At 23.3% G+C, this 25314-nt stretch overlaps 2 protein-coding genes across 2 annotated transcripts; one reads left to right on the top strand and one right to left on the bottom strand.

The window, feature by feature from the left end:
• Positions 1–300: 300 nt before the first annotated feature.
• F5B22DRAFT_38746 (uncharacterized protein) lies at positions 301–938 on the bottom strand. Its single transcript, XM_047971370.1, has 2 exons — positions 900–938; positions 301–845 (listed from the first exon to the last, which is right to left on the bottom strand). Exon 2 carries the CDS (start codon positions 724–726, stop codon positions 430–432), a length of 297 nt encoding a protein of 98 aa, XP_047833117.1. The 5' UTR covers positions 727–845; positions 900–938; the 3' UTR covers positions 301–429.
• Positions 939–3500: 2562 nt separating this feature from the next.
• F5B22DRAFT_38710 (ferric reductase like transmembrane component) lies at positions 3501–6007 on the top strand. The gene has a single exon (XM_047971360.1). The coding sequence runs from the start codon at positions 3889–3891 to the stop codon at positions 5776–5778; it is 1890 nt and encodes a 629-aa protein (XP_047833116.1). The 5' UTR covers positions 3501–3888; the 3' UTR covers positions 5779–6007.
• The last annotated feature ends 19307 nt before the right edge of the window (positions 6008–25314 follow it).

The following is a 25314-nucleotide window of genomic DNA, read 5'->3' as shown; positions in this document are numbered from 1 at the left end:
TGTTTTCACCCTATCATAACCGTATGTCTCGCTTCCTTTTCCGCTCCTTTTTTTCCTTTCGGGGTCTCTAGATAAACTATTTTCTCTTAATACGTGCCTGCATATGAGGTAGTTCTCCCAGATACGGCCACTCGAAAATGTTTTGGTATGATTTGAGAACTTAAGTGACATTTCTATTGTCGCAGTCTATACTTGAGTCGCAGCGGATGATCTCCGCGATGGGTTCTCGGTACTACGGTGCCCTTTTTGTCTTTCGCATGCGTTCAGGGTGCGTCGCCGTGTTTTGCATCATCTAGATCATCATGCTGCAAGTTTGGTTCGCCTCTTGATGTTCTAGGGCCCAACAGCAATACTCATCGTATATGCTTACTGTATCTGAGTGTCTAGATCTCTCATGGGACCCGACCTTTCTCATTCCTATGACTGCTGTCATTTGTAACAAAGATTATGATTGCAAGAACAGGTTTTATGGCCACGTTCCACACTGTAGCAGCAGCTGTGACATATCCAACCGCTTCGTAAGAAGGTGTTTTGCGACAATATGCTATTATGGCAATGGCCGTACTCGAAGCGCCTGTGTGTCGTCCAGTTGATACCGGTGCTCCGCCATAGGTCATAATTTACACCATAGATACCAGCGTCGCAAGCGTGCGGGCAACCCTCTGCCTCTGCGGTATCCAAAAGTTGACTCGTGGGAAGCATGGCCGCTCTCAATAGTTCGTACATTATGTGTTGCACGGGTTAAATGATGGCGGCTCCTGCCTGGCGAGTGTTGATATTGCTGCCGATTTCAGCCGTTAAGTTTGAGTTGAGGATTCTCAGGTCTTTTTCCTATCCATCCAAACCTCAAGAAACCTTGAGATATTTATTCTCATGTTCAAAAGGAAGGAAAAACTGACTGCATGCAACCACCTGCTACGCTGGACAAGAGCAACGCCACCTGTATACCTAATGGTCACATTGATCGAGTTTGTTGATTATCATGAAGGCCAAGGAATCATAGGGGCCACCACGTTCACCCTTGCGTTCACTTTCCTCCCTCCCGTCGTAATTAACAGAGCATATTCGGCGTCGGTTTTCCAACACCACATAATCAACTATCTGCTCCTGTTAGTGAGTTTAAAACGTAAATTGCATAACACGTTGATGGAAGGGGTTGATAGTAATGTTTTGTCTCCGTATATGATTAGACCCTATTATGTACGTATCACAAGGACGAGGGTAAAGCAATAGAGTTTTTTTTTTTGAATCTTGTTCACGAGTTTCTTCGCCTCATGATTCCGCTATAAGTACGTTCCCATCCTGATATCATAAGCGATATGACTCGAAGTCAAGAGCAATTGCCTGGGGCGAATGCAAGCGTCCTCCTCGGTACGTGTAGACAAGTGCCAAGAAGGTTTGAGCCGGTCTGTTAAGCTTATACATTGACTGGGGACTACTATGTAATCCTAAATCAAAGCATGTTCCATGCTCCCACAACTAAGTATTGAGACATGCTGTCGCAGGAGATGAGAGAGAGCATATACGTACGTAGGCGCATTTAAGCTTACATAGTAAGTAGAAGGTGAACTGGATGCCTCTCTCGGCAGGGGCCGTATGGGGTTTACTACGTAGTAGGTATAAGTATGTGGTTTGCCGAAAAGCGAGGTCCAATCAAGCAGTGCATCTTTTCTGCTGAACAGGTGCATTAGCGGGAGCCGACAGGAGCGCGCGCGTTTGCCAGAGTCAAGTCGTTCCAGCAATCATCTCGACCGTGTGAAACATTCTAGTCCCCAAACCGGCAAGGGCCAGGCTTAGGCAGCGTTTCCCAGCTCAGACCAGCCCAGAGTCTGTTTTCTGTCTGTTCGTCTGAGTTGGATCGAGAAACAAGTGGCCAGTCAGCGGTCGTGGTTGGGTGTAGGACAGGGATGTGACAAGGGTGTGACGGGGGGTGGGGTAAGCCGAGATAGACTTCTGAGCCGCCAGCGTGCCGCTGCTTGGCTGCAAATTCTGGTGGCTTGTGCCCCTGCTACATACCTAAGTAGGTACCTAGGTAGGTACCTAGACTGCCAGGCCCAGCATGGGCCAACCACCCCTGGCCCTGGCCCCCTTCCCCCCCGGCCGGCCTCCCCTTAGCGAGCTTAGCGAGCGGCGACAGCCACTTGTTCTGGCCCGATGATATTTTCCTCAATCAAGAGTCGGTATCAAAAGACAAGGCGACTCATCCCCAAGCCCACACTCTGCCCACACTCAAGCTACCAATTGGCCATGGCCCGTCAACCCTCCTCTCGTGTTCTGGTGACCGCGACAGATGGCCAGATGATAGGCAGGAAGAGAGTTCGCGTAGCTCGGCGTAGCTGGGCTGTATGTCCCCACCCTGGAAGTAGTTTTAGTGTTGGGCGGTACTTATCCAGAGGTTGCATGTAGCTCCATTCCATCCGAGGGTGAGATGGGCTAACTGCGAGAAAGGAGACATGTAATTGAGCTCACGGCAAACGGCATCGTCCGCCACAGTCCCAGATACATACACATGTCGTTCGTGAATGTGTATTGCACGGGTCTCTGGGGCGAGTGAAGTAAATTAGACTAATGTAGGTACGGGTCTGACATGGGCAGACACGGGCATCTGTCAACGCCACAGGGACAAAGACGCAAGTCGTTATCTGGCGCTCCTGGGTATTTTGTACGCGAAGTCGACACACTTACATGACATTACATTACGCCCGTCATCTCATGTGGGTACAGGCTTGCTGTCGCCGGCCGGTCTTACACTAATTAACTACTACACGCGGCTGGACTGGGGGTTGGTACGTGGGTAGTTGGTTGATGAATCAACTGCTTTCTTTTCTCATAAATGCCTAACCCCCCCTTTCCCTGCGCCATTCACTCGGGACTTATTTGAGAGGTGGTTGTCATCCCTTTACATACGTATGCCGGTATTCTTCCTCTCTTTGTGACCTTCGGCTCTTGACGAGCTGATCTCCCATCCTTATTTTCGTTTCCCTGCAGCCGGGTCCTGTCAAGAGCCGCCGTTACTGGGGAACAAACATATTACATATCGTCATCTGCATGGTCAACCGAACATCACAATCTACCTTGGGTCAGCGCGAGACGTATACCCAGAACAGCACCCATAAAACAATTGATAAACAATCTGTCTACCCAACAGCCTGTTTATTCATTCTCTTGTTTGTGCAGGCCGCTAAGCGCGCTTCCCGTTGTCCTTCACTGGCCTTTCCACCTCTAACCTGATATTTGCTCCGTTTGTTTCCTGGGTGGTCAATTGCCCGGGATCGGTTGTGCAACAACAGCACCTGCTTGTCATCTCAAGCACAACACCAGGCGCTGTCTACCAACATCGAAAGCCATTAACGGGACTGGTACTTGCGCGTCGGGCGATTTTCACGTTGAGGCCCACGTTCTCTTGCCTCTGAAGTTTTTGTATCGGGCGGTGTGCTAAGCCTCCAATCTCAGATTGCACCTTGATAACAAACAAAGGCTAAGAAAAACAAGGCACAAGGCTTCGATGATTCCAAGTCACAAGTATCTCAAGATATAATTCGATTACGCCAACTTCACAGAGAACAAGTCTCAATCGGCTCCACACAAAGACTCTCCTTCCACCTCGTTGACTACTCGTTGTAGTTCAAAACAATGCGCTTATAACGGGCGCTCATAAAAGAAATAGACTTCTTTGTCTGGAGGATTCTGGACAATTAGCGAACCGTCACTCGCTCCTATAGATTCCGTCTCATTCTCTCTTTTCTCCTCGACGAAGGCAACTGAACTCGATCAAAACAACTGAAACTCGGCCACAACAACTAGACTCGGCTCAAGGCAACTGAATCGTTCTTATATTTATACACGAAGTCAAACATTTCATTAAGACTGTACTCAGATTAGAAGACAATGTCATTAATGCGGCGCCGGATCGCTGCTCTCGGATCACTAACACCCTCGCCCATACTAGCCCTACGAGACATGCCTGGAACAACACAAACAGAAGAGGTCGCTGATGCGGCCGCCACGATCGCGCCTTATGCTACTGGTCTAGCAGGTGTCAATCAGCCCGTAAACATGATCTTGAAAGATGCTCTATGGTGGTCGCTAGGTATACTCGCATTAATCGTCCTCTCTGTGAGGCTTCTAGAAATCGGCTGGAACAAATTACGGCATGTTTCTGCCATGTCGAGGCCAGCAGATCAGCAAGGATACTGGAAGTCGTCACAGTGGAGCTGGATGCCTAGTTTGAAGAAGAATTTGATTTACGCTCCTCTCTGGCGGAAGCGTCACAATCGAGAAATCCGACTCTCTTCAGCCGTCAGTATCGGAACCTTACCATCCCGTCTTCATTTCATCATCCTCGGCCTTTATCTACTCAGCAACATCGTCTACACGTTCTACCTGGACTGGTCTCAACCAAATGGCTATGCCTTAGCGGCTGAAATTCGAGGTCGATCAGGCACTCTCGCAGTAGTCAACATGGTGCCCCTAATCATCCTGGCTGGACGAAATAACCTACTCATACCTCTTCTGCAAGTTAGTTTCGATACATACAACCTTCTGCATCGATGGATGGGCCGTATAGTAGTAGTAGAAGCTGTGGTCCACACGATTGCTTGGGCCTATGTTCAAGTCGCCGCAGCAGGATGGCATAGTCTCAACGAGAAGATTCTGTATGAGACGTTTATCGCCTCCGGTTTCAGCGGTACCCTTGCCCTAGTAATCCTCTTCATTTTGTCTCTATCTCCAATCCGCCATGCCTTTTATGAGACATTCCTCAATGTTCACATCATCCTGGCTTTCATCATCTTCGCCACGACTCTCATTCACTGCACCTCAGCTGCTATCCCCGGCGGTTTGCCACAGCTTCCGTATATGATTGCTATATTTCTTTTATGGTTCTTCGAACGACTGGCTCGCATGTTTCGCCTCGCTTACAACAATTGGACGTCTCGACGCGGTTTCACTGAAGCGGTAATAGAAGCCATGCCAGGCGACTGTACCCGTGTTACGATGCATCTACCTCGATACCTTGACGTCGCCCCAGGCACTCATGCATACGTGCGCTTCATGGGAGTCAACCCTTGGGAGAACCACCCTTTCTCCATCGCATGGATTGAGCACCACCCGGATCACGCAGATGAGACACTAGAGAGGGAAAAAGGCCAGAGCCTCGCCGCCCTTCATAGAGGCACAACGTCCGTCTCGTTCGTCATCGGCGCACACACGGGCTTTACTCGACAATTGTTCGACATGGCGAGCAGAAGCGGGACTCGTTCAATGCGAATCAAGGCAGCTATGGAGGGGCCCTACGCCGGCCACCATTCCCTCGATTCATACGGCCACGCTGTGCTCTTCGCCGGCTCGACAGGTATCACCCATCAACTTTCGTACCTCAAACCATTAATACAAGGCTTCAATGACGGAACCATCGCCACAAGGAGGGTTACCCTGGTATGGGTCATGCGCGATACGGAAGCGCTCGAGTGGGTACGCCCGTGGATGGATGAAATCCTGCGTATGCCGAGACGGCGAGAGATCCTTAATATTCGACTCTTCGTCACCCGACCAAAGAACTCCAAGGAGATCGTTTCCGGCTCCAGCACCGTCCAGATGTTCCCTGGTCGACCGGGCATATCGACCATTATACAGAGAGAGGTGGAGCAGCAGGTCGGCGCCATGATAGTTACAGTATGCGGCCCTGGTGCACTTGCCGATGATGTAAGACAAGCAGTAAGAGAAGTTCAAAGTATAGGAACGGTTATAAATATGGTAGAGGAGAGCTTTACATGGTGAACGCTGTTACAAGGCAGCTACATGTATATAAGTATCCCCTTCATCCCATAGGTAGATAGTTCTGTAGGCTACAACAGAGTTGTTACCTGGACCCTACGTTCATTACCACTTGTACCTCCCTTATGACCTCCCTTGTTACCTCTGTGACCTACGTGTGACCTAGGGTCACCTTATAACAGTTTATAGCCTTTATATAATATTCGTTTCTTTGCTTTAACTAACTTTACAGATCTTCTAACTCTAGCTTTATAAGTTTTTTAGCTTTAGCTTTTGCTTTAGTATTAGCTTTATAGGATTATTAGTTTTAGAACTTTTAAACTTTAACTTTATAATAAAGATATTATAGCTTATAGGATAGCCTTTAAAGTTATAAATTAAAATTATAAAATATAATAGCTAGCTATTTAAACCGCTTAAACCGTAAAATAAAAAACGTTATTATATTATTAAAAGCTAAGGTTATAAAATAAAGAATAGCTTTAACTACTTATATTAATATTTATTAATATTATTTACTATTTAAGCTATTAATTTCTATATTATTAAAATCTTTTTATTTTTTAAATAGATTTATTATAAGGTTTTTTATTTAAGTATAAATATAAATGCTCCCTTATACACTTTTAAAATATATAAATATTAAGCCTTTTAATAATAGCTTTAATATATTAATTATAATTAATATAAATTTAACATTTTTTAAAACTACTTTAATACCCTTTATTATATTTAAAAATATTATTATAATTAATAATAAGTAATAATAGCTATTTTAACTATTATAGCCTTAATAACTATAATAGCTTTAATAATTATAATAGCTTTAATAATTATAATAATAGCTACTATTGCTGCTATAGCCTTAATGCCTATAGCAATAGTAATAATAATAGTAATTATAACCCTTAATATCTATATAGGACTTTTTTAATAAGTTTATTAATATTTAAGGTGCTTTAAATAAATAGTATTATAATATTAATATATAGCTATTTTATTTAACTATTAAATTAAACTTCGAAGCTTTAATTTATTTATAAAGTATTATAGTGGCTCTAAATAATAAATTTTTTAATTAATATATAAAAGTAATTAACCTTATAGCCCAATTAAACTTTTTAAGCAATAAGCTTATAGGTTAATATAAAATAATAGTTAAGTAGAATAGGTAGCTTTATACCTTTTAATTATTTAGCCTTACTTATAGGAAAGGTGGAGGAAATAATTTATAAATATATAACCTTAAATCTTTTAATAGTAATATTAAGGATATTAAAAAGCAATAAATTAAATTCTATTTTTAAAAAGCTAATTATAAATTAAAGCTTTAATTTAATAAAAATTATTATTAAATTAACTTTAATTAAATTCTTTATATAGTTTTATAATTAAAGGGTAATACTTAAATCTTTATATAGCCTTATATTAAAATAATTATAAATAATAAATATAATTTATTAATATAATATTAATAAAACTTTATAAACCTTTTTTTTTATTTTTAATAAATTTATAATACTATTAATAAGGTTAATTAATTTATTTAAAAGATAATAGAACTTATTTAAAGCTTATTAATAAATTTTAACCTTTTTATTATTAAATTTATTTATATTATAGCGGAATTTAAAATATAGGATATATATTATATTTTTAAACTTAAGGTAAAAGTTAACTTAAGCTTTTAATATATTGCTATAAATATCTTCCTTTAATTAAGCTTATTAAAGTTTAATAAATGGGTAACCTTTTATAAAGAACTGTTTAAAAATATTACGGATATATAGTTCCGTATTAGATATAGCCGCTTATTACCTATCGATATTTTGGCTTAGCTATATAATAACCCTATAAACCTAAATGCCCTTTCGTTTAATTATATATTTTAGTTCGAGAGAGATTAACGATTTACTTTAAAACTTTGCTTATATTACGGTAAAGAGGGCTATATTAAAAATAATTACCTTAAAGCATAATAAAGGACTTAATAATAGGGTTAATATTACCTTAACTAATATACATTAAGCCCTTATATATTATACCTTAAAGGTTAATATATATTATATAGCTTATATTCTTTATAATTAATTAATTAATAAATTAATAATAGTTTTTAAATTATAGGAATAATAATCCATTTTATAATAATAATGTTAAATAAGGATAGATTTTATAACTATTATTTTATTAATTTATTCTATTATAAACCCTATATATAGCTTATTTATATACCTTTAAATGGAATAACGAAGAAATTAATATAAAAAAACTAACTTTTAAGAAGATTTATAAGGAGGTTAAATATAAGAATATATATAAAGATGCTTATAAAAATAATAATAATAATTAAAAAAATAAATAAGCTTTAAAAAAAATTGCTTTTAAAATAAAGGAAATTATTTTAAAAAATACTTATAATTAAACTTAATAGATTTTAATATATATTCCTTTTTTTTTATAAATATTATAAATAAATAGGAAAAATTAATAAAAGTATTTACTTTTATTAATATTAATTATATTATATTAATATTTATTAATGTTAACTTTATTAATAATAATATATTTAAAATGTTATTATTTTTTAAACTTAAACCTCTATATTTAACGAATAATTAAAATATAAACCTTATTATACACTTTATTATAGTAACATTATATATAAGGGCTTACCTGGAAATCCTTTTGCTTTTTATTATTAAGCTAGGTTTTAAAAACCTTATTATCCTAAAACTTCTATAGTTGAAAATTTATAACCTATATATTAATTGGATTATTAGTATATTTATATTTACTTTTAATTATTATTACTATACTTGCCTCGATTTAACTCCAATAATAATGGTTAACGGTTAACGTATATTATAATTGCCTTAATGGGGATAAAAGGACCTTAAAGGCTTTAACTTTAAAATAATTAATAATATTAAGCTATTTAACTTAACACCCTTTTCTTAGTTTTTATAATAAAACAATATAAAGCTTATCTATATTATATAAAAGGAATTTAAATACTTTAATTATAATAAATTTAACTTAAAGCCTTTAAACCTATTAAAAGCTAACTTTAAGTTAATTTTATAAAGGAAAAATAACCTAAATATCTTTAAATTATAACTATCTATAATATACTATTGCTTTATTAATAATTACTATAATTATTATTATATTTATTATATTTTTAATAAAGATATTTAAAAGTACTTCTATCTTTAAAAACCAATATTAGAAGCTATTATTAAAAATAAACTACCGGAGAAATATTATAACTTTATTAAAGTTTTCTTTATAATAAAGGTTAAGAAATTACTACCCTATAAGCCTTATAATTATAAAATTAAACTGGATCTTAATAAGGATTTATTTAATATAAAAAACTAATTATTTTCCTAATAAAAGCTATATATTATAAAGAAATACTTTAATAAAAACTTAAATAAAGGGTTTATTTACCCTTTTAAGTCCTATATTATTACTGCTTTCTTATTAATTAAAAAGTTAGGTAGAGGTATATAAATATATATAAATTATTATAGCTTACATAATATTATTATTAAAAACTATTACTTTTTATTATTAATTTAAAAAACCTTTAATGCTTTATATAATATAAAGTTTTTTATTAAGGTAAATATAATCATTATATTTAACTAAATATATATAATAAAGGAGAATGTTTAAAAAATAACATTTATTACCTATTTTAGTTTTTATAAGTTATTTATTATACCTTTTAAACTATATAATATTCCAAATACTTTTTAAAACTTTATAAATAATATACTTTATAAAAGCTTTAATAAATATATATTTATTTACTTTAATAATATGTTTATTTATTTAAAGATAAAGAAAAAGTATATATATTATATATAAAAAGTTCTATTTATATTATTTAAAGTAAATTTCTATATTAATATTAATAAATATAAGTTTTATATTATAAAAATATATTACTTTAGTTTTATAATTAATATAAAAGGTATTAAAATAAACCTTTTAAAGGTTAAAGCTATTATAAATTAAAAATAGCTATAAAATATAAAGGATATTTAAAAGTTTTTTAACTTTATAAACTTTTACCGTTAATTTATTAAAAGTTTTTTAATAATTGTAAAGCTATTAATTAAGCTATTATATAAAGATTTAACCTAAAAATGGAGTCCTAAATACGTTAAGGACTTTATTAAATTAAAGATAATCTTTATTAATACTTTAACGTTAGCATTTTTCAACCTATTATAATATACCGTGGTTAAGATAAATACCTTTAATTAAGCTAATAAAAGGGTATTATTATAATATATAAACAATATCTTATACCTAATAGCGTTCTTCTTTAATAAATATTTTTTAATAAAGTATAATTATAAAATATATAATAAAAAATTATTAACTATTATAAAAGTATTTAAAAAGTAATATTTTAAACTATAAAGGGCTAATTAACCTATTAAAATTATTATTAATTATAAAAACTTATAATACTTTATAACAATTAAACTATTAAATTAAAAATAGGTTTAATAAGCTAAGTTCTTTAATTAATTTAATTTTTAAATTATATATAAATCGGAAATATATACTATTAAACTAAATATATTTAATAGGAAGCTTAAAGATATATTAATATTAAAGATAAATATTATAAATAAATAGATTACCTATTATTTATAAGTCCTACTTTTAACTTTTAAACTATTATTAAGTATATCTTTAAAGGATATTCCTTTTTAACTATTTACCCTTAATATAAATTACCCAATTAAATATTATATTAATATTATATATAATATATATTAAAATATTTAAACTATAATAACTGCTTTATTATATAAGGATAAATAGCTAATATTCTTATAAAAAAAGCTATATATCCTCTTTTTTAAATGTTCTATTTATTAAAGCTATATTTATTAATAAAATAAATTATTTATTTTATAAAATAATAAATTAAAGTTATAGCTTATATACTATTTATATTACCTTTCTATTAATAGGTATTTAAAGGAAGAAAAGACTATTAATTTAATTAAATAGTTCTATTAATAGTTAAACTTATATAAAAATATAAAAATATATATTTAAGCTTATATTTAATATTATTATATAAAATAATATAGGTTTTAACTATAAAGGTACCTTAAACTTTTATTAATACTATATTAACTTTAATTAAAGATTTTAATTAATTATATTATAATGTTATTAATTTATAAAAAATATAGTATAAAGTATTATAATATATTAATAATGATTAATAGGTTAATAAAGATATATTATTTTATACCCTATAAAAATATAAATATGAAAAATATAATTAATGCTTTTTTAAAGTATATCTTTTTACTTTATAATATTTCCCTTAAGATCCTATTTAACTATAGCAATACTTTTATAGTAATATTTTAAGAAGTATTATTTAAAAGATTTAAATGTACTTTAATATATATAAATGGATAGCACCCCTTAATTAATAGTTAAATAGAATAGCTTAATTTAACAATTATATAATTCTTAAAGTACTTTATTAATAAAAGATAGGATAATTAAGCTAATTAATTATTATTAATAAAATTTATAATAAATAATTATATTTTTAATATAATTAAAATATTTTTATTTTTTATAAATTATAAGTATAATTTTAAAATAGATATAAAGTTAATTAATTTAAGCTTATTAACTTTTTTTATATATAGGAATAATTTAAACTATTTTAAAATAAGGGTAAAGTATAATATTATTAATATTTTTATTAATAATTTAAAAAGGGTTATTAAAAAACTATACTATATAATAAAGAGGGTATAGAACTATTATAGGAATTTAATTAATAGGACCTATAAAAATATACCTACTTATAAGGTAGAGGATTAAATCTACCTTAATATAGAATTCCTATTATAAATTTATATAAAGGTTATTCTTAAATTAAACAATAAATAAATTAATCCTTTTTAAATAAAAAAGATTTATTTATAGGATTACCTTTTTAACCTTTTAACTAAGTTCCCTTTTTTTTTAATATTTTATTATTTATAATTAAAAAAGGCTTTTAACTTATTTTTAAAATAAGATTAAGTTAATAATAACAGAAAGTGCTATAAATGGTTAATTAGGTCCTTATACTTACTTAAATAAAATCCTTAACTTATATAGCATTTTAAAAGTATTATATATAATAAATTAATACTATAAAGTAATATTAAGTACTTTATAAAGTAAAGGAATAAGGAACTAATTTAATAACCATTATTAGCCTTTAGTTATTATAATAACTTAATTAAACATTATAAAAAAAATAGGTTATATATACCCTTTATAAAAGATATTGGTAATAAAGATATATTATTAATATTTATATTTATAATAATTTATAAAAGATTATATATTATTAAGTAAAATATACTGTTATTTAAAGTTAATAAATTTATAATTATTAAATTAAAAAGATTTAAATAAAATAGGATACTTATACTTAAATTAAAACTTAAGCTATATATTATTTTTATAGCTAATATTAATAAGATTTTATTAAAATATAAATCGATTAATAAATCCATTTAATAAAAAGATTATAAAATCCTTATATTAATTATTTTAAGGAAGTTAATACTTTTTAATAAATAAAGGTTTAAACTTATTATTATTCTTTCATTTATTATTTATTTTATACTTAATATTAAGGGAAAATTTAAACTTATTTTAATATTTAATATTAAAGAAAAATCTAAGCTTATTTTAATATATAATATTAAAAATAATAAGCTTATAGTTAATTTTATACCTAAGTTATAAATTAGGTAACTTAAATTACTTTAGGAACTTAGCCCTTTAAATAATAACGGATTAGATTTTAAAGTATAACGGATAAAATATAAATGGACTAAAAAAAAGGAAAATATATTTAAACGTTTATATAAAGCTAATAACTTTTAAAATTAAACAATAATAAAGTTAAATATTATTATTTTTAAATATTAGGTTTACTAATATTATTTATATAATAGTTATTTTATTAGGATAGGAATATAAATTAATAAAAAGAAAGTAAAACTTATTAATATATATAAAAATAATAATATTTAAAAAGAAATAGCTATGGAATTCTAAAAGTTAATAAAGTTATATTAATTATATTAAAATAAATTTTACCTATAAATTAAAAAGGAAAAGTAAAAAATTATAAATTTAATAAAAAATAGTATACCTTAGCTTAATATAATAATTATTATTAGCAGATCTATTAAAAGTTATTAGGTTTATTATAATTTTAAGAATTTAAAGGGTAGCTTTAATAATTAAAAGGTATAGCTGGATAAAGTTATAAAATTATTATATAAAATAAAATAGGATATATAATTTTAAAAGGATATCTTTATTATAATTAGCTATAAGATTAAAGCTTATAAATCTAAATAGGGATTTTAAAGCTAAATAAATAAGAATAATTATTAATTAATAAATAATATTTAACAGGGTATGCCTTTAAGTTAATTTTATAATAAATTTAAAAGGAATTATTTACCTATATTATAATATATATATAAGCTTAGTTTTAAGCTTAAATTAAAGGAAATTTAAAATTTCCTTTAATATATTAATTATTTTTTTATTTCTTTATTTATAAATACCTATTCGAAAATAAATAAGATTTAAAAGGGGGAGTATTATTATAAAGCAGCTATATATATATAAATATCCCCTTTATCCTATAAGTAGATAGTTTTATAGGTTATAATAGAGTTATTATTTAGACCCTACGTTCATTATTACTTATACCTCCCTTATAACCTCTCTTATTATCTTTATAACCTATATATAACCTAGGGTTACCTTATAATAAATGTTATTATAAAGTAGCTATATATATATAAGTATCCCCTTTATTTTTATAGGTAAATAGTTCTATAAGCTATAATAAAGTTATTACTTAAACCTTACATTTATTACCACTTATACCTTCCTTATAAATTCCTTTATTACTTTTATAACTTATATATAACTTAAGGTTACTTTATAATAGTTTATAGCCTTTATATAATATTTGTTTCTTTATTTTAATTAACTTTATAAATCTTTTAATATTAGCTTTAGTTTTAACTTTATAGATCTTTTAACTTTAACTTTATAAGTTTTTTAACTTTAGCCTTTATTTTAATATTAACTTTATAAAACTATTAATTTTAAAACTTCTTAACTTTAACTTTATAATAAAGATATTATAACTTATAGGATAACCTTTAAAGTTATAAATTAAAATTATAAGATATAATAGCTAACTATTTAAACTATTTAAATTATAAAATAAAGAATATTATTACATTATTAAAAGTTAAAGTTATAAAATAAAGAATAGTTTTAATTATTTATATTAATATTTATTAATATTGTTTACTATTTAAGCTATTAATTTTTATATTATTAAAGTTTTTTTATTTTTTAAATAGATCTATTATAAAGTTTTTTACTTAAGTATAAATATAAACATTCCTTTATATACTTTTAAAATATATAAATATTAAGCTTCCTAATAATAGTTTTAATATATTAACTATAATTAATATAAACCTAATATTTTTTAAAATTACTTTAATACTCTTTATTATATTTAAGAATGTTATTATAGTTAATAATAAGTAATAGTAGCTATTTTAGCTGCTATAGCTTTAATAATTATAATAGCTTTAATAACTATAGCAGCTTTAATAATTATAATAGTAGCTGCTACTACTGCTATAGCTTTAACGCTTATAGCAGCAGTAGTAATAATAGTAACCGTAACCCCCAATGTTTATATAGGACTTCTTTAATAGGTTCGCTAGTATTTAAGGTGCCCTAAATAAATAGTATTATAATATTAATATACGGCCACTTTATTTAACTATTAAATTAAACCCTAAAGCTTTAACTTATTTATAAAGTATTATAGGGGCCTTAAATAATAAATTTTCTAATTAATATATAAAAGTAATTAACCTTATAGCTTAATTAAACTTTTTAAGTAATAAATTTATAAGCTTACGTAAAATAATAGTTAAATAAAATAGGTAGCTTTATACCTTTTAATTGTTTAATTCTATTTATAAGGGAAATGGAGGAAATAGCTTATAAATATATAACCTTAAACCTTTTAATAGTAATATTAGGAATATTAAAAAGCGGTAAACTAAGTTCCATTTTTAAAAAGCTAGCTATAAATTAAAGCTTTAGCTTAATAAAAATTATTATTAAATTAACTTTAATTAAATTCTTTATATAGTTTTATAGTTAAAGGGTAATGCTTAAATCTTTATATAGCTTTATATTAAAACAATTATAAATAATAAGTATAATTTATTAATATAATATTAATAAAACTTTATAAACCTTTTCCTTTATTTTTAATAGGCTTATAATATTATTAATAAGGTTAGCTAATTTATTTAAAAAATAATAAAACTTATTTAAGGCCTATTAATAAACTTTAACCTTTTTATTACTAAATTCATCTATATTATAATAGAACTTAAAATATAGGATATATATTATATTTTTAAATTTAAAGTAAAGGTTAACCTAAGCTTTTAATATATTATTATAAACATTTTCCTTTAATTAAACTTATTAAAGTTTAATAAATAAGTAACCTTTTATAGGGAACTATTTAAAAATATTATAAATATATAATTCTATATTAAATATAGTTATTTATTACTTATTAATACCTTAGCCTAGCTATATAATAACCCTATAAACTTAAATGCCCTTTCGTTTAACTATATATTCCAATTTAAAAGAAATTAATAATTTACCTTAGAACTTTACTTATACTATAGTAAAAAGGGCTAAATTAAGAACAATTACCCTAAAGTGTAATAAAGAATTTAATAGTAGGGTTAGCGCTACCCTAACTAATATATACCAGGCCCTTATATATTATACCTTAAGGGTTAATATATATTATATAGCTTATATCCCCTATAACTAATAAATTAATAATAGTTTTTAAGTTATAGGAATAATAATCTATTTTATAATAATAATATTAAATAAAAATAAACCTTATAATTATTATTCCATTAATTTATTTTACTATAAACCTTATATATAACTTATTTATATACCTTTAAATAGGATAATAAAGAAATTAATATAAAAAACCCAGCTTTTAAAAAGATTTATAAGGAAGTTAAATATAAAGATATATATAAAGATGCTTATAAAAATAATAATAATAATTAAAAAAACAAATAAGCTTTAAAAAAAGTTGCTTTTAAAATAAAGGGAACTATTTTAAAAAATACTTATAATTAAACTTAATAATTTTAATATATATTCCCTTTTTTTTATAAGTATTATAAATAAATAAGGAAAATTAATAAAAGTATTTACTTTTATTAATATTAATTATATTATATTAATATTTATTAATATTAATTTTATTAATAATAATATATTTAAAATGTTATTATTTCTTAAGTTTAAACCTTTATATTTAATAAATGGTTAAAGTATAAACCCTATTATACACTTTATTATAGCAATATTATATATAGGGGCCTACCTAAAAACCCTTTTATTCTTTATTATTAAGCTAAGTTTTAAAAACCCTATTATTTTAAAATTCCTATAGTTAAAGATTTATAACCTATATATTAATTGGACTATTAATATATTTATATTTACCTTTAATTATTATTACTACGCCTACTTTAACCTAACCCTAATAATAATAATTAACAGTTAATATATATTACAATTACCTTAATAGGGATAAAAGGACCTTAAGGGCCTTAACCTTAAAATAATCAATAATATTAAACTGTTTAATTTAATACCCTTTTCCTAATTTTTATAATAGGACAATGTAAAGCTTACCTATATTATATAAAAGGAGCTTAAATGCTATAATTATAATAAACTTAATTTAAAGCTTTTGGACCTACCAAAGGTTAATTTTAAGTTAATTTTATAAAGGGAAAACAACCTAAATATCTTTAAGTTATAATTACTTATAATATACTATTACTTTATTAATAATTATTATAGTTATTATTGTATCCGTTGTATTTTTAATAAAGATATTTAAAAATATCTTTATTTTTAAAAATTAATATTGGAAGCTATTATTAAAAATAAACTATTAGAGGAATATTTTAACCTTATTAAGGTTTTCTTTATAGTAAAGATTAAGAAACTACTACTTTATAGGCCTTATAATTATAAAATTAAATTGGATTTTAATAAGGATTTATTTAATATAAAAAATTAACTATTTTTTTAATAAAAGTTATATATTATAAAGAAGTACTTTAATAAGAACTTAAATAAAGGGTTTATTTACCCTTTTAAATCCTATATTACTATTCTTTTCCTATTAATTAAAAAGCTAAGTAAAGGTATATAAATATATATAAATTATTATAGCTTAAATAATATTATTATTAAAAACTATTACTTTTTACTATTAATTTAAAAGACCTTTAATGCTTTATATAATATAAAGTTCTTTATTAAAGTAAATATAATTACTACATTTAATTAAGTATATATAATAAAGGAGGATATTTAAAAAATAGCATTTATTACCTATTTTAGTTTTTATAAGTTATTTATTATACCTTTTAAATTGTATAATACTTTAAGCACTTTTTAAAACTTTATAAATAATATACTTTATAAAAGCCTTAATAAATATATATCCGCTTACTTTAATAATATATTTATTTATTTAAAAATAAAAAAGGAATATATATATTATATATAAAAAGTTTTATTTATACTATTTAAAGTAAGTTTTTATATTAATATTAATAAATGTAAGTTTTATATTATAAAGATATATTACTTTAACTTTATAATTAATATGAAAGGTATTAAAATAAACCTTTTAAAGGTTAAAGCTATTATAAATTAAAAATAGCTATAAAATGTAAAGGATATTTAAAAGTTCTTTAACTTTATAAACTTTTATTATTAATTTATTAAGGGCTTTTTAATAATTATAAAACTATTAATTAAACTATTATATAAGGATTTAACTTAAAAATAAAGTTCTAAATATATTAAAGCCTTTATTAAACTAAAGGCAACCTTTATTAGTACCTTAATATTAGCGTTTTTTAACCTATTATAATATATTATAGTTAAAATGAACGCTTTTAACTAGGCTAACGGAGGGGTATTATTATAATAGATGAACGATATCCTACGCCTAATAGTATTCTTTTTTAATAAATATTTTCCAATGGAGTATAATTATAAAATATATAATAAAAAACTGTTAACTATTATAAAAGTATTTAAAAAATAGCATTTTAAGCTTTAAGGGGCTAATTAATTTATTAAAGTTATTATTAATTATAAAAACTTATAATACTTTATAATAATTAAATTATTAAATTAAAGATAAGCTTAATAAGTTAAATTCCTTAATTAATTTAATTTCCGGATTATATATAAATTAAGGATATATACTATTAAATTAAATATATTTAATAAAAAGCTTAAGGATATATTAATATTAAAAATAAATATTATAAATAAATAGGTTACTTATTATTTATAAGTCCTACTTTTAACCTTTAAGCTATTATTAAATATATTCTTAAAAGATATTCCTTTTTAACTATTTACTTTTAATATAAATTATCCAATTAAATATTATATTAATATTATATATAATATATATTAAAATATTTAAACTATAATAATTGCTTTATTATATAAAAATAAATAATTAATATTTTTATAAAAAAAGCTATACGTTCCCTTTTTTAAATATTCCATTTATTAAAGCTATATTTATTAATAAAATAAACTGTTTATTCTATAGAACAATAAGCTAAAGTTATAGCTTATATATTATTTATACTACCTTTCCATTAATAGATATTTAAAGGAAAAGAAGATTATTAATTTAATCAAATAGTTCTATTAATAGTTAAATTTATATAAAAATATAAAAATATATATCTAAGCTTATATTTAATATTATTATATAAAATAATATAAGTTTTAACTATAAAGGTACTTTAAACTTTTATTAATATTATATTAGCTTTAATTAAAGATTTTAATTAATTATATTATAATATTATTAATTTATAAAAGATATAGTATAAAGTATTATAATATATTAATAATAGTTAATAGGTTAATAAAGATGCATTATTTTATACTTTATAAAAATATAAATATAAAAGGTATAGTTAATGCTTTTTTAAAGTATATTTTCCTATTTTATAACATTTCCCTTAAAATCTTATTTAACTATAATAATACCTTTATAGTAACATTTTAAGGAGTATTATTTAAAAGACTTAAGTATACTTTAATATATATAAATGGATAGCACCCCTTAATTAATAGTTAAATAAAATGGCTTAATTTAATAATTATATAATTTTTAAAGTACTTTATTAACGAAAGATAGGATAATTGGGCTAACTAGTTGCTACTAATAGAATTCATAACGGATAATTATATCTTTAATATAATTAAAATATTTCTGTTTTTTATAAATTATAGGTATAACCTTAAAATAAATATAAAGCTAACCAATTTAAATTTATTAACTTTTTTTATATATAGGAACAATTTAAACTATTTTAAAATAAAGGTAAAGTATAATGCTACTAATGTTTTTATTAATAATTTAAAAAGGGTTATTAAAAGATTATACTATATAATAAAAAGGGTATAGGATTACTATAGGAATTTAATTAATAAAACTTATAAAAATATATCTATTTATAAAATAAGGGATTAAATCTACCTTAATATAAAATTCTTATTATAAGTTTATATAAAGGTTATTTTTAAATTAAATAATAAATAGATTAATCCTTTTTAAATAAAAAAGATTTACCTATAGGATTGCCTTTTTAACCTTTTAGCCAAGTTCCCCTTCTTCTTAATATTTTATTATTTATAATTAAGGAAGGCCTTTAACTTATTCCTAAAACAGGATTAAGTTAATAATAATAGGAAGTGTTATAAATAATTAATTAAGTCTTTATATGTATTTAAATAAAATCCTTAATTTATATAGCACTTTAAAGGTATTATATATAATAGGTTAACGTTATAAGGTAATATTAAGTACCTTATAAAGTAAAGGAATAAGGAACTAATTTAATAACTATTATTAGCCTTTAATTATTATAATAACCTAATTAAGCATTATAAGAAGAATAAGCTATATATACCCCCTATAAAAAATATTAATAATAAAAATATATTATTAATATCTATACCTATAATAATTTATAAAAGATTATATATTATTAAGTAAAATATATTATTGTTTAAAATTAATAAATTTATAATTATTAAGCTAAAGAGATTTAAATAAAATAAAATACTTATACCTAAACCAGAACTTAAGCTATATATTATCCTTATAATTAATATTAATAAAATCTTATTAAAATATAAATCTATTAATAAATCTATTTAATAGAAAAACCGTAAAACTTTTATACCAATTATTTTAAGGAAGTTAATGCTTTTTAATAAATAAAAGTTTAAGCTTATTATTATTCCTCCGCCTATTGTTTATCCTATACCTAATGTTAAAGGAAAATTTAAACTTATTTTAATATTTAATATTAAAGGAAAATTTAAGCTTATTTTAATATATAATATTAAAAATAATAAGCTTATAGTTAATTTTATACTTAAGTTATAAATTAAGCAACTTAAACTACCCCGGAAACCTAGCCCTTTAAACAATAATAAACTAGATTTTAAAATATAGTAAATAAGATATAAATAAACTAAAAAAAAAGGATATATTTAAACATTTATATAAAGCTAACAACTTTTAAAATTAAATAGTAGTAAAGTTAAATATTATTATTTTTAAATGTTAAATTTATTAATATTGTTTATATAATAGTTATCCTATTAGGATAGAAGTATAAATTAATAAAAAGAAAGTAAAACTTATTAAAATATATAAAGGTAATAATATTTAAAAGGAAATAGCTACGGAATTTTAAAAGTTAGTAAAGTTATATTAATTATATTAGAATAAATTTTACTTATAAATTAAGGAAAAAAAGTAAAAGATTATAGATTTAATAAAAAACGGTATACTTTAGCCTAATATAGCTATTATTATTAGTAAACCTATTAAAAGTTATTAGGTTTATTATAACTTTAAAAACTTTAAGGGTAGCTTTAATAGTTAAAAGGTATAGTTAAATAAGATTATAAAATTATTATATAAAATAAAACGGAATATATAATTTTACGAGGATATTTTTACTATAATTAGCTATAAAATTAAAGCTTGTAAATCTAAGTAGGGATTTTAAAGCTAAACGGATAAGGATAATTATTAGTTAATAGATAGCATTTAATAAGGTATACCCTTTAATTAACTTTATAATAAACTTAAAAGAAACCATTTACCTATATTATAATATATATATAAGTTTAATTTTAAGCTTAAGTTAAAGGAAATTTAAAATTCCCTTTAATATATTAATTATTCTTTTATTTCTTTATTTATAAATACCTATTTAAAAACAAATAGAACTTAAAGGGAGGAGTGCTATTATAAAGCAGCTATATATATATAAGTATTCCCTTTATTCCTATAGGTAGATAGTTTTATAAGTTATAATAGAATTATTATTTAAACCTTACATTTATTACTATTTATACCTTCTTTATAACCTCCCTTATTATTTCTATAACCTATATATAACCTAGGGTTACCTTATAATAAACGCTATTACGAAGCAGCTATATATATATAAGTATCCCCTTTATCTTAAGGTAGATAGTTCTATAGGCTATAACAGAGTTATTACCTGGACCCCTACGTATATTACTATTTATACCTCCCTTATAACCTCCCTTATTACCTTTATAACCTATATATAACCTAGGGTTACCTTATAATAGTTTATAGCTTTTGTATAATATTTATTTCCCTACTTTAACCTTTGCTTTATAGATTTTAACTTTAACTTTATAATAAAAATTTAGCTTTAACTTTATAGATCTTTTAACCCTAACCTTAACCTTAACTTTATAATAAAGATACTATAGCTTATAATATATAGTTTATAATATATAGTTTATAATATATAGGATAATCTTTAAAGTTATAGGTTAAGATTATAAAATATAATAGTTAATTATTTAAACTATAAAATAAAGAGCGTTAATATATTATTAAAAACCTAAGTTATAAAATAAAGAATAGCCCTAATTAAGTTTCCTAACTATTTAAATTAATATTTATTAATAAATATTATTTACTATTTAAGTTAATACTATTATTATTAACTTTTATATTATTAAACCTTTATATTATTTTTTTATTTACTTTTTAATAAATCCTTAATTTATATAAGTTAAATATTATATTATAAAGTTTTTTATTTAAATATAAATATAAATATTTATATTATTAAAATATATAAATATTAAACTTTTTAATAATTATAAAACGTTAATTATAATTAATAGAAATTTATTAATTATATTTAATATAAATTTAATAATATTTTTTAATATTTATTTTAAGGATAATTTTACTTTAACCTTTTTTATTATATTTAAAAATATTATTATAATTAATAATAAATAATAGCTACTTTAACTATTATAGCTTTAATAATTATAATAGTAATAATAATAATAATAGCTTTAATAGTTATAATAATAATAATAGTAATAATAATTATTATTATTATTATAGCTTTAATAATTATAATAATAATAGTAATAATAATAACTATAACCTTTAATATTTATATAAGACTTTTTTAATAGGTTTATTAATATTTAAAGTACTTTAAATAAATAATATTATAATATTAATATATAATTACTTTATTTAACTATTAAATTAAACCTTAAAGCTTTAACCTATTTATAAAGTATTATAGGGGCTTTAAATAATAAATTTTTTAATTAATATATAAAAGTAATTAACTTTATAGCTTAATTAAACTTTTTAAATAATAAGCTTATAAGCTTATATAAAATAATAATTAAATAAAATAAATAGCTTTATACCTTTTAATTATTTAACCTTACTTATAAAGGAAGTAAAAGAAATAGTTTATAAATATATAACTTTAAACCTTTTAATAATAATATTAAAAATGTTAAAAAGTAATAAATTAAGTTCTATTTTTAAAAAGCTAAATATAAATTAAAGCTTTAACTTAATAAAAATTATTATTAAATTAACTTTAATTAGATTTTTTATATAATTTTATAATTAAAGGATAAGATTTAAATTTTTATATAGCTTTATATTAAAGCAATTATAAATAATAAATATAATTTATTAATATAATATTAATAAAACCTTATAAACCTTTTCCTTTATTTTTAATAAGTTTACAATATTATAAATAAAGTTAATTAATTTATTTAAAAAATAATAAAACTTATTTAAAGCTTATTAATAAACTTTAACCTTTTTATTATTAAATTTATTTATATTATAATGGAATTTAAAATATAAAATATATATTATATTTTTAAACTTAAGGTAAAGGTTAATTTAAACTTTTAATATATTGCTATAAATATCTTCCTTTAACCGGGCTTATTAAAGTTTAATAAATAAGTAACCCTTTATAAAGAACTATTTAAAAATATTATAAATATATAATTTTATATTAAATATAGCTGTTTATTATTTATTAATACTTTAATATAGCTATATAATAACCCTATAAATCTAAATGCCCTTTTATTTAATTATATATCTTAATTTAAAAAAGATTAATAATTTACTTTAAAACTTTACTTATATTATAATAAAAAGGGCTATATTAAAAATAATTACCTTAAAATATAATAAAGGATTTAATAATAAGGTTAATACTACTTTAATTAATATATATTAAACCTTTATATATTATACTTTAAAAATTAATATATATTATATAGCTTATATCTTTTATAATTAATAAATTAATAATAATTTTTAAATTATAAAAATAATAATTTATTTTATAATAATAATATTAAATAAAGATAAACCTTATAATTATTATTTTATTAATTTATTTTACTATAAACCCTATATATAGCTTACCTATATACCTTTAAATAGGATAATAAAGAAATTAATATAAAAGAATTAACCTTTAAAAAAACTTATAAAAAGGTTAAATATAAAAATATATATAAAAATACCTATAAAAATAATAATAATGGTTAAAAAAATAAATAAGCTTAAAAAAATCGCTTTTAAAATAAAGGGAACTATTTTAAAAAATATTTATAATTAAACTTAATAAATTTTAATATATATTTCCTTTTTTTTATAAATATTATAAATAAATAAAAAAAGTTAATAAAAATATTTACTTTTATTAATATTAATTATATTATATTAATATTTATTAATATTAACTTTATTAATAATAATATATTTAAAATGCTATTACTTTTTAAACTTAAACCCTTATATTTAATAAATAATTAAAATATAAACCCTATTATATACTTTATTATAATAATATTATATATAGGCGCTTATTTAAAAACCCTTTTACTTTTTATTATTAAGCTAAGTTTTAAAAACCTTATTATTTTAAAACTCTTATAGTTAAAGATTTATAACTTATATATTAATTAAATTATTAATATATTTATATTTACGTTTAATTATTATTATTATACTTACTTTAATTTAACTTTAATAATAATAGTTAATAGTTAATATATATTACAATTGCTTTAATAGGGATAAAAGAACCTTAAAGGCCTTAACCTTAAAATAATTAATAATATTAAGCTATTTAATTTAATACCCTTTTTTAATTTTTATAATAAAATAATATAAAACTTATTTACATTATATAAAAGGAGCTTAAATACTTTAATTATAATAAACCTAATTTAAAGCTTTTAAACTTATTAAAAGCTAACTTTAAATTAATCCTATAAAGGAAAGATAAACTAAATATCTTTAAATTATAATTATTTATAATATATTATTACTTTATTAATAATTATTATAATTATTACTATATTTGCTACATTTTTAATAAAGATATTTAAAAGTACCTTTATTTTTAAAAACTAATATTAAAAGCTATTATTAAAAATAAATTATTAAAGAAATATTATAACTTTATTAAAATCTTCTTTATAATAAAAGTTAAAAAATTATTACCCTATAAGCCTTATAATTATAAAATTAAACTAAATCTTAATAAAGATTTACTTAATATAAGGAATTAATTGTTTTTTTAATAAAAGTTATATATTATAAAGAAGTACTTTAATAAGAACTTAAATAAAAAGTTTATTTACCCTTTAAAATCCTATATTACTGCTCCTCTTTTATTAATCAAAAAGTTAAGTAAAGATATATAAATATATATAAATTATTATAGCTTAAATAATATTATTATTAAAAACTATTACCCCTTATTATTAATTTAAAAAACCTTTAATACTTTATATAATATAAAGTTCTTTATTAAGGTAAATATAATTATTACATTTAATTAAATATATATAATAAAGGAAAATATTTAAAAGATTATATTTATTACCTAT

This window comes from Xylaria bambusicola, assembly GCF_022495145.1.
Source record: "Xylaria bambusicola strain CBS 139988 unplaced genomic scaffold F5B22scaffold_10, whole genome shotgun sequence".
Taxonomy (NCBI): domain Eukaryota; kingdom Fungi; phylum Ascomycota; class Sordariomycetes; order Xylariales; family Xylariaceae; genus Xylaria; species Xylaria bambusicola.
This window is presented reverse-complemented; position numbering and strand designations above follow the sequence as displayed.

What these genes read in the sequence shown, in the direction of transcription:
- F5B22DRAFT_38710 (XM_047971360.1), top strand. Translation starts at nt 3,889, where the DNA reads ATGTCATTAATGCGGCGCCGGATCGCTGCTCTCGGATCACTAACACCC.
- F5B22DRAFT_38746 (XM_047971370.1), bottom strand. Translation starts at nt 726, where the DNA reads ATGTACGAACTATTGAGAGCGGCCATGCTTCCCACGAGTCAACTTTTG.